Source organism: Apis mellifera, linkage group LG3 (genome assembly GCF_003254395.2).
Source record: "Apis mellifera strain DH4 linkage group LG3, Amel_HAv3.1, whole genome shotgun sequence".
NCBI lineage: Eukaryota > Metazoa > Arthropoda > Insecta > Hymenoptera > Apidae > Apis > Apis mellifera.
Window position 1 is genome coordinate 4,398,410 of NC_037640.1, and position 14,376 is coordinate 4,412,785.

Consider the following 14,376-nt stretch of genomic DNA (forward strand, 5'->3'; position numbering starts at 1 on the left):
AAATTAAAATAACAAAGAAAATATATACTTTGAAAAAGATTGGAAAAATCTCAACTGAAAAATGAATTAGGAAAATATCCTAATATTATAATAGTGGGGACGAAGTCTGTGCGCAGCATCCGAATGGATCAATGAATCTCCAACTTCTGTCTCTCAGATCTACTTTTGCGCTCATCGTTAACACTGGATCTGTTCATCGTGTATTTAGATAAGGGCGTGAACTGTTAACAAATGAATCATCAGCCAATCTATACATCCCCAAATATTACGTGAACAATCGAGAACTCTGCACTGATCTGGTACGTTCAGATTTGATCTTTAACAAAATATTTTTGAAGATAATTATTTCAAAAGAATATGTATTTGGAATTTATATTCGTAAAAATAATTTTTTTTTATTATTAAATTTATTATAATATAATTAATTATTATATATAATAATTATATAATTAATTATATTAACGTATATTTATAATATATATTTATATATTTATAATTATATGTAATTATTAAAATGTGATATAATTTTCATGATTCATTACATATATATATAATTTTATATAGTTTTTTTTGTTTATACTTTAATTAATAGATAAAATTCACTTATATATTTTATTATAGGTCAATTTTTAATAATGAAATACGAAAGTATCGCATTATTCATTTCTTTGATTATTTTAAACGATGAAATATATAATATCATCGCGAGTCCACAATTAAACAATCCCACCTTGTTTATGATTGGCGGTGTTTTCTCCAATAATAAGAGTAAAAAATATTTCGAGCAAACATTAAACGTAAGTAATATGAAAAGAAAAATCTTAAAATTTTCTTAAATTAAATCCAATAATTTAAAATATTTACTGATTGTTTTATTTCGATATTTTATTAAAATTTAATTCAACTTGATTAAATTTTCATAATTTTTTAATATAACTTCTCCTTTATAATCTAAAATAGTTAACTTTAAATTCAACATGAGATTTAATTATTTTTTCTAATGAAACATTAAATATAATCACAAATCTATATAGAGATCTATATCTATATGGAAATGGAAATTTCTAAGTATTTAATCATCATTAATTTCGCGTTTTCTTTGGTTTTCCAGGAATTAAATTTCAACTTAAATTATGTTAATAAAGGAGTGACTTATAAGCACACAATAATTGAAATGGATTCCAATCCAATTAAAACAGCTTTAAGCGTATGCAAGTCTTTGATAGAAAGACAAGTGTATGCGGTAGTGGTATCTCATCCCCTTACAGGAGATCTGTCACCAGCCGCTGTTTCTTATACAAGTGGATTTTATCATATACCTGTTATAGGTATATCTTCGAGAGACTCAGCATTCTCTGACAAAGTGAGTCAATTAACAGGTTTGATAAAGATTTCTATTCTATGAAAATCAATAAAAATATTTGTTAAGAAAAATAAAAATATAAGAAAATATCAATTACTGTAATTATTAAAAATTAAATAGTGACATAAATCAAATTTCTTTAGAAAAAAAATATAATTAAAATTTCTATATTATATTAAAACATCTTTAATATGTAGTGAGCATTTTTTATGATATGTATAATATAATTTTAATATAATTAAAAATATATAGATTTTGTAAAAAATTATTTTTTAACATAACATATTTAGATGTCTCTTAAATTTCGATTCACCAGAATGTTCTATACAAATAAGATTACTTATAATAGTATTACTTTAGTATTATATTATCGGTATTATATTATTGTACCGTATTGTTACGTTAAATATCTATATACCATGCATGAACTATGTTCGAAACTGAAATGATTCTGGATAATATTTCAAATCAATAAAATCGAAAATAAATTTAATACTTATTCTTTTAGAATATTCATGTTTCATTCTTAAGGACAGTACCACCATACTCACATCAAACAGATGTTTGGGTTGAACTATTGAAACATTTCAATTATATGAAAGTGATCTTCATTCATAGTTCGGATACAGATGGCCGTGCATTACTTGGAAGATTTCAGACAACTTCTCAAAATTTAGAGGATGATGTTGAAATCAAAGTTCAAGTACGTATAAAATTATCAAACTATATCCATCTAAAATAGAAATAGTTTTTAATAAAAATTTTATGAATTATTAAATTGTTTAAAAGGTAGAGTCTGTGATTGAATTCGAACCTGGTTTAGATAGCTTCACACAACAATTAATAGAAATGAAAAATGCGCAAGCAAGAGTTTATCTTTTATATGCTTCGTAAGTATTAATTGTTCCAATTTAAAATTTTTCAATTAATTTTTGGTATTAATCTAGAAAGAGAAAAAAATAAGATTTATAAATTAAAAATATTTATAATAAATATTAATATAATTAATATTATATTCTCATGTGATAATTTTATAAATCTTTAACAACAAATATATTGTTCTTTAATCTTTTCTAAATTTCGTTTTTATTTGTTAATTATTAAAAAAAAATTCGTTTATTTTTTAATAGAAAAATGGATGCAAATGTTATCTTTCAAGACGCTGCAGTAATGAATATGACCGGTGCAGGATATGTTTGGATTGTGACAGAGCAAGCCTTAGATGCGTCGAATGCACCGGAAGGTCTTCTTGGCTTGAAATTAATTAATGCGGAGAATGAGACAGCTCACATCAAAGATAGCCTGTCAGTTCCTTTCTAATCATATATATATATAGACATCCACGCATGTGTATTACCATAGTTTCATGTATTATTACTGAAAAGACCTTTTTCTCCCAAAAACAGAAGAATACACGCACGGAGAGGCTTAAAATAAATTAATAGATATCTCATAATTTTTTATAAAAAAAGAAACAAGGAAAATGTTTTCCTCTTTCTTTAAATTTCTTTTGATGTAGATTTGTATTGCATGCAATGCACAAGAAACATGCATCTTGATTTCACAGCAATGTACAATTGATTTCAGATCACTGGATTACATACTCTCTTAGCACATCCTCCCAATGGATATTTCATTCAGCAAACGCTGAATATGCTTTGAACATATGTGTGCACAAGTAACGTTGCTCTGTCCCTCTATGTGAAACAATTTAACAATTTCAGATACATATAATTAGTAGTTAATGAACATTCGATTGGATAGTATAAAAATAATCTTGAATATTCTTAAAAATTATTTAATTTGAAAAATTAATTATATTATTATATAATTTGAAAATTATTCAAATAAAGAAAATTTAATATTTTAAATTTTTATTATTTTGAATTGGGCAAATTTTATGAATTTGATTTTTATAATTTAACACATTATATATATTTCAGGATAGTGCTTACATCTGCTTTACAAGAGATGAACAAGTCAAAATCAATCACAGAACCGCCGAAGAATTGTGCAGATTCTGGCTCTATATGGGAAACTGGCAAAAACTTGTTTGAGTATGGTTTATTTTTATTATTTTCTTTTTCAATTTTTTAATATGAATTAACTATTATGTGATACAACTTCATTCTATTTTAGATTCATCCGCAAACAGGTATTATCAGGTTCCACTGGCAAAGTAGCATTTGATGATAATGGAGATCGTATTTTTGCGGAATATGACATAATTAATATTCAGGAGAATGGTGATCAAGTCTCCGTTGGACGATATTTTTATCCAGTGAGATTAAAAAAAAATAAATATAATAAAATAATAAAAATAACTTTTTTTTATATTTATGATTATTTTCTTTAGATAATTATTTAGATATTAATTTATATTATTAATTATTTAAAAAATGAATAATATTTTTCTTAAGAATTATTTGTCACAATTTTTAATATAACAAGTAATGATACTTTATGATAGATTTATACATATATAATTTAATTTATAATTTAATATTTAATTTAATATTTTAAAATATTAAAATCTAAATATTTTGTGAATATATCTTTTTGCTTCTTTAGTATTGATATTCAGTATCATATCGTAGAATGGTACTGAAAAAATGACATTAAGTGTCAACGAATCGAATATAACATGGCCTGGTCGATTACAAACTAAACCTGAGGGTTTCATGATTCCTACGCATCTCAAAGTGCTCACTATTGAAGAAAAACCATTTGTCTATGTTCGTGAAATTGCATTCAGTGAATCATGTCTTCCAGAAGAGATTCTATGTCCTCATTTTAATGTCACTGATGGTGAAAGTAAGAATATTAAATCACAATCAATATATAATATATCTTTTTCATTATTGACATTAATTAAAAAATATTTTCAGCTACAAAAACATTTTGCTGCAAAGGATACTGCATGGATTTATTGAAAGAGTTATCAAAAACTATTAATTTCACTTATAGTTTGGCTTTATCTCCCGATGGACAATTTGGCAACTACATAATCAAAAACAATTCAGGTGCGAATAGAATTATGATAAAACAATTATAAAGAGATATATAAGACATATAAGATCTCACTTTTTTGAAAGTAAACTTTAATGTGAAAAGATAATTTATATTTATTTTATAAATACCTTTTTTTAGTAGGAGGAAAAAAGGAATGGACTGGACTCATTGGAGAACTGGTGAACGAAAGAGCAGATATGATTGTTGCTCCTTTAACAATTAATCCAGAACGTGCTGAGTTCATCGAATTTAGTAAGCCATTTAAATATCAAGGCATCACTATTCTTGAAAAGAAGGTATATTTTTTAATAATTAATTTTAAATTAATTATAATTAAAATTAATTTTAAATTAAAGAATTAAAGAATTTAAAAAATAATTATTTATTTATTATTTAATACTATATTTCATAATAATAATTATTTGAATAAATAATTAATATTATTGATTAATAAAATTGATTAATAAAAAGATACTATAAAATATACTACTAATATTAAAAAATATTTATTTTTAGCCATCAAGATCATCAACTTTGGTATCGTTCTTACAACCATTTAGCAATACTCTGTGGATACTGGTAATGGTATCGGTGCACGTAGTGGCTCTAGTTTTGTACCTCCTCGACCGGTTTTCGCCTTTCGGGAGGTTCAAGCTAGCAAACACTGACGGTACCGAAGAGGATGCTCTGAATTTATCTAGTGCTGTCTGGTTCGCTTGGGGAGTTCTTCTTAACAGTGGAATTGGAGAAGGTTCGTTATTTTCTTTATAAGAAAATCTATTCAAATAAAAAAGAAGAATTTATGCACGATTTATGAAAATGATTACTTTAGAAAATGAAAACTTATTTATTATATTAGCTTTTTTTAATACTTATATAATTATAATTTATAATACTTTAAAATTTTATTTAACTTTATTTATTTAATAGGAACTCCACGGAGTTTTTCTGCTCGAGTGTTGGGCATGGTATGGGCAGGTTTTGCGATGATTATCGTTGCTTCTTACACTGCCAATTTAGCTGCATTTCTTGTATTGGAACGGCCAAAAACGAAATTAACTGGTATCAACGATGCTCGAGTAAGAACAAAATTAATAAAAACAAAATTAATATTAATTTTTTTAAATGCTAATGCAATTGACCAAATCGTGTACAAATCATTCTATGACAATATTCAATATTTAACTGTATTGCTTTAGATATAAATCTTTGACATCTGAAAGAAAAATATTAAAAATAGTAACAAGAATTCTATAATTTATTTTTAATAATGATATTCATAATAAATACAATATTATACTGCATATATTGCATATATTTTGTATGTATTTTTTTATTATATTTATGTTTTTTTATTAATATTTATAATTTTAAATTCTTTATTGAGTTATTTTTATAATATTTTATATATATGTATATACATTTATCGATTATTGCTATTGTTATTTTGTTACTGTGTTAATATTGATTTTAATCAAAGTAACAAAGATATTACATTACCTGCGAAATATCACATGCATGTATTTATAGCATATATTTATAGCTTAGAAATACTATGGAGAATCTTACATGTGCCACGGTAAAAGGTTCTGCTGTAGACATGTATTTCCGTCGCCAAGTCGAATTATCCAATATGTATCGTACAATGGAAGCGAACAATTACGATACTGCCGAAGAAGCTATTAGAGATATAAAAATTGGGTAAAGAAAAAAAAAATTCTGGTTGCTATAAAATCATTACCAATTCTAAGAGAATATAATTTTAAGAATTATATTATGCTAGGAAACTTATGGCTTTTATCTGGGATAGTTCTCGATTAGAATTCGAAGCTGCTCAAGATTGTGAATTAGTAACTGCTGGAGAATTATTTGGTCGTTCTGGCTATGGGATTGGTTTACAGAAAGGTTCTTTATGGGCAGATGCAGTAACTCTTGCTATTTTAGACTTCCATGAAAGTAAGAATTGATATAAAATATTACCTAAAATAATTGAAAATTTTTTTTGATATAATTTTATATTTATAATATAAAAATTATCACATATTAAAATTAATAAAAAAGAAATAATTAATAATTTTTTCACTTATTATTAAATATATATTTTTAGGTGGCTTTATGGAGAGTCTCGACAATCATTGGATTCTCCGAAGTAATGTACAGCAATGCGAACAACTTGAAAAAGCTCCCAATACTTTGGGCCTAAAAAATATGGCCGGAGTATTTATAGTAGTTGGTGTTGGAATTATTGGTGGCATCGGATTAATTATTATCGAAGTAGCATATAAAAAGCATCAGATTCGTAAGCAAAAGAAGATGGAATTAGCAAGACATGCAGCTGATAAATGGAGAGGTGCAATTGAGGTAAAGAAAGACTTGAATATACTAACTTTTTAGCAGAAACCTTTCTTCTGTTCGATATCTTTCGTTGTCTTTTTCTCAGAATTCTATGTTTATTAGTAAATTGCAAGCAGCCAGGACAAATTAGGGGAGCAACGCAGGAAATTCTAACAGATCTCAGTAACAAAAAAGAATACGATTATCAGATGAACATTATAGATCAAAGCACAAATATTCATCGCTTTGCAAGCTTTAATAATAAAAATAAATTAGTCAATGCAATGAAATTCAACTTTTAATGAAAAAGGTGTAAGCTACGATGAAAAAAAAAAAATAATTATCGTATTCTACACCAAAATTGCTTCTTTTATATTGCATCATACAGTGGCTTTTTTATATTAATAATTATACTGATACTGATATTACCTTTTTAGTCTTTCCTTTCAAAAATATATATATAAAAATTAAGAGAAAATTTCTAGATTTTAATATGCTACTGCAAAAAGCTATCATTATTATATCATAGAAACGCAAAATATCACTATTTATAATTAATTTTTAATATTTTTTATATATTGCAATACAAATACAATAGCATTAGTTAAAGCAATGAAATGAATGCAATTGTTTAAGATATTTAATATTTGTATCTAGTTCAATTTTTTGATTTTTGATTTTTAAATGCAGAAACGGAAAACTTTGCGAGCTTCGATAGCTGCTCAACGAAGGATTCAAAGTAACGGCCTTAACGACCCTACAACCGTGAGTTTAGCAGTCGATACGGTAGCTAGATCAAATGTGACTCCACGAAGTCCTGGTCGAGCATGGCCAGGAGATAGTGATATCCGTCAACGTCCTATTCCTCGTTCAGATGATATCAGATTATCACCAGCTGCATATACAGCAAACGTCTCACATCTCATTGTATAATCAAACTAATTTCTATCTTAATTTATTAATTACTTGTATTTCATAAAATATCAAAATATATCATTACCTGAAAAATTTGTTAGATGTACACATATAACTGTGTTAAGAGTAATAAGATTTGTTTTATACAATAATAAAAATTATTGTTTTAATATGATGTTTTGATGCTCAATAAATATACTTTAATTAATATCATAAGTTATTTTAATTGATGATTTATTGAATAAGTTTTGTTAATTTCCATATTCAATAATTATTGAAAAAATATTTAATAATATTTAATATAAATAACTTCTTACCATATTTTATTATTTTTTAAAATTTAAAATTTTGAACAATAAACCATAATCAAATGTGTATTATTATACAATTTCATAATTGTATATATCGAATTTTTGAAATTATATATATCTATATATAAAAATGATCATTTTAATTATTTTTATGGTTATGCAATGGATTTTTCTAAAAATATATTATATTCTAAAACATTTTTATTTTATTATTGTTTATTAATTATATATATAAGAGAAAGCACTGATATATATCAATTTTTAAATATTTTTAAAATATTTATTTTGTATAACGTATAATAACTAGAGTCAATATAACTTTCGATTAATACATAATAACTATTACATATTATTAGAATATTTAATTATATATTTAATTTATTTAATGTAATTTTACAATATTATTATATTATTACTATTAATGAAAGATGATTATATTAAAATTTAATCAATTAAAAATATAAATTTGACAAAAACGTAGTTTTTAATATTATTTTATAGATGACATAGTACACGTATCTTATTTAATTTGTAAGTTTCCTCTCTATCTCCATTCTCTTATATCATAACCACAGACATAACACATGAGAATAAATTGTGTCAAGTTTCTTACCGCTGTCATTTGACGAACTTTCATTATCCATTGTATCGAATTTGTTTTTTAGGTGATATTTAAACTGTTTAATTAATTTACAGTTAAAAAGTATGGCGGATACGACAGTGGACGCTACACGTCGTTTAAATGTTAAAAAACAGACTCTGGATGATGCTTATGCAGCGCCTGCAAATTTTCTCGAAATTGATGTGATTAATCCAATCACACACGGCGTCGGCAAAAAACGATACACTGATTATGAAGTTCGCATGAGGGTGAGTAATAAATCCTTTTTATTTTAAACTTATTTTTATCTAATATTATAAGTTTTGTTTATTTTAGGTATTTTTCTATTCTAAATGTCAGTTTTTCTTTTGCCGCTTAAATGCAACATAAGACTATATATTTTTATCGATATATATAAACTCTTTATTGTATTTTTACGTAATATAATAAAATATTTAATTAATTAATTCTTATTTATTAATATAATAAATAAAAATTAATTACTTATATATATAATACATCATTTTTTTATAAAAAAAATTAGCATTAAAAAAAATTAGATACATATATATATATATATATATAATACAATATTGTTACATTTTATTAGATAATTTACAAAAGTTTGCAAAAATAAAATTTAAATGTTTTTAAATATTTTTATTTCATATATAATTATGACATTAATGAAAGAAGTAATTTTATTGTAGATATTAACCAAATCTATCATGGGCAGTGTCTGTTATCTTACTTTTAATGATAATTTGAGTAGATATAAAAAAATATACTATTGAAGTTATAAACCTTAGATTAATGTTTATGGATTATTTTAAAAAATTAAAGCAATAGTTCTTTATACAAAATAATTTTTATATAATTTATTTACATTATATTATTTATAATATTTTATAATATATTATAATAATTATAATATAATATAATATATAATAATATTTATAATATTATTTAAATTAATTTAAAATATTAATATTAATAATATAAATATTTTATTGTTTTAAGATAAAATTAATTATAAATTATACATTTTTATATTATATTTTAAATGCTATATAAATAAATTATAAAAAAATAAATTTTCATTTCAGACAAATCTTCCAGTTTTTAAAGTAAAAGATTCTACAGTAAGAAGAAGATATAGTGATTTTGAATGGTTAAGAACTGAATTAGAAAGAGATAGCAAGGTTAGTTAATAAAATATATTTAGAAAATTAAATTAATTTTTTTAAACATGTATATTTAATATTGGCAACATTGACTCATTATGCTAAAATTTTTCTATCAAAAATACCAATATTATAAATAATATAAAAATAATAAATAATAATAATGAAAAATATTTGCTACAAAAATATAGATAGTAGTGCCTCCATTACCAGGAAAGGCTTGGAAACGTCAAATGCCATTTCGAGGAGATGATGGTATTTTTGAAGAAGATTTTATTGAAGATCGAAGAAAAGGTTTAGAAGCTTTTGTTAATAAGTAAGTATATTAAAATATTTTATAACATAATATAATTAAGTAAATTATATATATATATTTTTTCAATTTTAATATATAAAAAAATTATTGAAACTAAATAAAATTTATAATATTTCAGAATAGCAGGACATCCATTAGCACAAAATGAACGATGTTTACATATGTTTCTACAAGAACCTGTAATAGACAAGAATTACGTACCTGGAAAAATACGTAATACATAAGTTACAATAATTCTTATTTCAAGTATATTTTTCTCCCCACCTTCAATATATATGTAAAGTTATATTTGATTATTTTAAAATTTTAAATTTACAATTTATTAAGATCCCTCTATATCTATGCAATATTTAATCGAGCTTTCTATACTGTGATGTTGGACTGAAATTTGTTTCTTAAGATCATTGTGTTTGAAATACAATGATAAAATATTTGGAGGGATTTTATTATTGAATATCATTATCAGTCATAGAAAAAAAGATTAATAAAGTTTTTTCTTTTCATTTTTTTTTTTTTGTTTTTGTTTTTAATAATATTATAGCTATATCAGTTTCTATAAAATATTTATAAATTTACACTTATCAGTTTCAGAAATTGCAGAATAATGTTGTATACAACAGTTCAATTAATACATAAATATATGAAATTTATGAATTTCAAAATATGGCTTGAAAAATAAAATATTAAGACAAAAAGTATTTATTTACAAGTTATTCAATAGAAACTATAATAAAGATTTGATCTTTTTTAATAGCTTTATCACTGTTTTTTGTATACAAATAATATCAATATAATAAAATAAATTAAATAATAATATTTTATTATGCTGTTTTTGTTTGAATAACTTGTAAATAGCATATAAGTTTATTTGTAAACAAAATTATTACAAATAAGTAAATAAGATAAAATAATTTAAAAATAGAAATGAATCTCTAAAAAATTGTTTATAATTTAATATTCTTTGCATAAGAAAAACTGTTAAAAATCTAATATTTACTAAATTTAATCTTTGTTTATTAATGATAAAATATATATATATAATTAAGATATTTTGAATCTTCTTGTTATGCTCCTTATTTTATTTTGAAAATAAGATATAAAAATATTGCTTTATGGAATGAAAGTAAAATCAATAATTCATATATTATGTTTTCACATTTTTGTAATTTATATTAGGAAGAAGTAATACTTTTGAAATATTTATATTTATCAAAGGGACTATGTACAGGGCATAGATTAAACTATTTTACATTATTTTATTTAATTTATAATTAAATTTGCAAAAAAACATTTTAAATATATTTCATTAATTTAATATAAATATATTTACGTGTATATATACAAATGCACACATAATATTGCATACTAATAGAAATATTATATATCAATATAAATAATAAGGAACATAAGAATAATTAAGACTGTGTTTTAAATATTTATTTTTATGAGAATATTAAAAAAAAATTTTTATTTGAGCTTATTTTATGTGAAAATTTTCATTAAAAACTCAATATTCTTGAACTATAATACTTTACTTTTAAATTAAAAAACGTTCCTATAAATAATCTTAAATTATTATTTTATCTTATATTGCATTCTAAACTTAGTTTATAATAATTTAATATAATATTATATTTATTCTTTTTTTTATAATAAAACATATAATTTTGTCTTGATTTAATCTCAAGTTTAAAACTTTTATTAAATAAATGCAATATTAATAATTGAGTTATATGAAACATTTTATGAGATTTTTTTAATCTAACATTAAATTACATAACGTATATTTATAAATATACATCTTGTTTAGTTCTAATAAATTTTTTATTTTTAAAGTATGTTTCTATATATTTGCTCACACAGTCTTGTTCTGAAAAATAAAAAAAATGTATTATATTAAATAATTTTTAATGGTTTGTTAAGAAATTTAATATTTGTTTACTAACCAGGAAATGTATTTTCAATAATAAGCATATCAGCTACATGTTTTGCAACTATTTTAAATAATTGCCTATCTTTAATTCTTCGTTTTTTATAGAATGGCATCAAATGTTTTACAATCCATGGTGCTATTCTTTCTTTACATGCAGTTAAATGTTCTTCTATACAAATTGGTGAATCTGGTATCATTTCTTCATCATCAGTTTCTCCAAACAATTCAATAAATTTTTCTTTAACTCTACCATGTCTTCTATAATCTTTTAAAGATAATTCTGTCATTTTTGCTTTTAATTTAGATACTTGATATACACGTTCAACAAACCAAATACTATTTATTCTACGTTTATGTTTATTTTCTACTGTTTCACTTTCAATTGGTAATAATTTATTAGTTTGTCTGGTTTTCATTTCTTTATAATAACTAAAACTGTATTTTCCTGTATTTGTATTTAATGCCTTTAGATTAGTATTCTTAACAGAATTAATTTTTATATTATTTTCAGGCATATTAATAGAGCCATTTGAATTATGTGGAAGAAGAGCATTAATTTCCTTATCCATATTAGCTTTAGTAACACCTGAATGTTTTTCAATTAATGTCATAAGATCGCTACTATCATCACTATCGCAAAACATGTCTTCCATATGTTGTAAAAGTGAATCCTGTGAATTTTCATCATCATTTTGAATATTAGGTTGATTTGGAATTTGAGAATTAGAATTATCTTTTATATAATTAAAAATATTGCTATCTTCTTTCATTGTCTCTTCATCTACTATCATTTTTTTATTTATTTCTTCATCTGATTTGATATCAAATTTATTTTGTATTTTATCATGAGTAGAATTTACAGTAGGTGAAGTTGTATTATTGCAAATAGTCAATTGAGAAGATATATCATAATCTTCACTTTCATTATTTATATCATCTTCTTCTTTATACTTTGGTGTTTCTTTATGTAAGGATAATTCTTCACAATTGGATGTGATACATATACTTTGTATATTATCTGCCCTTTCTAATTCTGCCCATGTATTAATTGTTTGAACCCCAATGTCTACTTTAGTTGATGGGGTTTCTAAAAATATTATTAATTTTTTATAAGCTTTCTTTTCTGATGTATGTGATTTTACATCTGAAATCTATAAATCTTAATTTCAATTATTAATCAATTTATTATATTAAAATACATCAATAAATAGACTTACTAATTTTAACATATTTTGTCTATATAAAGTAGCTTCTAAAGATGATCGCACTGCAAGCAATTCCATTTCATTTGCACATTTTTTTAATTGACTACTTGGAATATCTTCATTTTTTTCTTTATAGCAAAGAATATAATTAGTGAGTAAACATTTATGAAGATATGAAAAATATACAGCACGAACCTGTAATAAAAATTAAAATATTAAATATTTTAACATTTTATAGATATATCGATATTTAATTAATTATAAATTATAAAAATCAATTAAATAAAAATTATAAAAATTAAATGTATAAAAATAACTAAATATTTAGATTTTAATATTTTGAAATATTTATTGTATTTTATACAAGAAACATGCCGTAGTAGTTAATCGAAGAAATTCATCATTTAGATCAGTAGGAATGTGAAATTTATTCGCCGAAAGTGAAGGTATTGATATTGATAGAAGATCGTTAATATCCTCGAGACTTGTATTGTCATCATCAGTATCTTCTATATCAAATTTTTCTTGTCCTTGTTTCAATGTGAATGGTAAAGATGTATCAATTTGATTTATCGTTGTCATATTCAATAGTCTGTAATTAAAATTTTATAGAATTATTTCAAATTTTTCGTGGATATTTGTATATTTCGTAAATATTCACCATGCAATATCTTGTTCAACATTCTTATGAATCAAAAATCTATTTGTTACTTCGTAAAATGAATGTAGTAATTATTAAATTTTTATATCAATATTATAATTCAAGGAAATTAAATATTCTTTTTATTATCAAACGAAAATATTATTTATATCTACACTTATTTGACTCCACAATTGTAATTTATTAAGTAAGTAACTAACTTCACACGTATCAAAACTTTATATGTACATAAAATGATTTTTATATAATTTATGACAATCATTAATAAAAAATTTAAATAATTAATAATTGTTTAAATATAAGAAAAAATTTTTACTATATTCTAGAATATTGAAAAATATTTTTAATTATTGAATTAAATAATAAATTATTTATCTAATTATAATATAATCACAATTTAATATATAATTGAATAATTGTTTGAATTTGAAATATATCAAAATTAAATTTAAATAAATATATCAATATTAAAAAATAAATTATTGAAAGTTTTACATACTTCTAATACAATTACATTCCATTTCTATAAATATTTTTTAAA

General features: G+C 22.7%; 3 protein-coding genes across 6 annotated transcripts; 2 read left to right on the plus strand and 1 right to left on the minus strand.

Moving 5' to 3' along the window:
- The first annotated feature begins 115 nt into the window (after nucleotides 1-115).
- Nmdar1 (NMDA receptor 1) lies at nucleotides 116-7,799 on the plus strand. 4 transcript variants are annotated; one of them, XM_006559677.3, is made up of 17 exons: nucleotides 116-299; nucleotides 622-797; nucleotides 1,112-1,363; nucleotides 1,872-2,066; nucleotides 2,153-2,253; nucleotides 2,494-2,667; nucleotides 3,307-3,420; nucleotides 3,503-3,644; nucleotides 3,961-4,177; nucleotides 4,252-4,386; nucleotides 4,517-4,671; nucleotides 4,892-5,126; nucleotides 5,306-5,454; nucleotides 5,919-6,076; nucleotides 6,159-6,331; nucleotides 6,483-6,736; nucleotides 7,400-7,799. In XM_006559677.3, exons 2-17 carry the CDS (start codon nucleotides 636-638, stop codon nucleotides 7,640-7,642), a joined length of 2,859 nt encoding a protein of 952 aa, XP_006559740.1. In that variant the 5' UTR covers nucleotides 116-299; nucleotides 622-635; the 3' UTR covers nucleotides 7,643-7,799. The 4 variants fall into 4 exon arrangements, with proteins under 4 accessions (XP_006559740.1, XP_026295091.1, NP_001011573.1 ...); XM_026439306.1 differs by lacking the exon at nucleotides 7,400-7,799 and adding an exon at nucleotides 6,833-6,926 and having other exon boundaries at nucleotides 4,514-4,671; NM_001011573.1 differs by having other exon boundaries at nucleotides 184-299; nucleotides 4,514-4,671; nucleotides 7,400-7,794.
- Nucleotides 7,800-8,496: 697 nt separating this feature from the next.
- On the plus strand, nucleotides 8,497-10,276 carry LOC409132 (sorting nexin-12). Its single transcript, XM_392658.7, has 4 exons — nucleotides 8,497-8,805; nucleotides 9,643-9,738; nucleotides 9,912-10,036; nucleotides 10,155-10,276. Exons 1-4 carry the CDS (start codon nucleotides 8,641-8,643, stop codon nucleotides 10,258-10,260), a joined length of 492 nt encoding a protein of 163 aa, XP_392658.2. The 5' UTR covers nucleotides 8,497-8,640; the 3' UTR covers nucleotides 10,261-10,276.
- Nucleotides 10,277-11,823: 1,547 nt separating this feature from the next.
- Nucleotides 11,824-14,015, minus strand: LOC726071. The gene is made up of 5 exons (XM_006559712.3): nucleotides 13,836-14,015; nucleotides 13,550-13,766; nucleotides 13,187-13,369; nucleotides 11,983-13,120; nucleotides 11,824-11,906 (listed from the first exon to the last, which is right to left on the minus strand). Exons 2-5 carry the CDS (start codon nucleotides 13,754-13,756, stop codon nucleotides 11,824-11,826), a joined length of 1,611 nt encoding a protein of 536 aa, XP_006559775.2. The 5' UTR covers nucleotides 13,757-13,766; nucleotides 13,836-14,015.
- Between the last annotated feature and the right edge of the window lie 361 nt (nucleotides 14,016-14,376).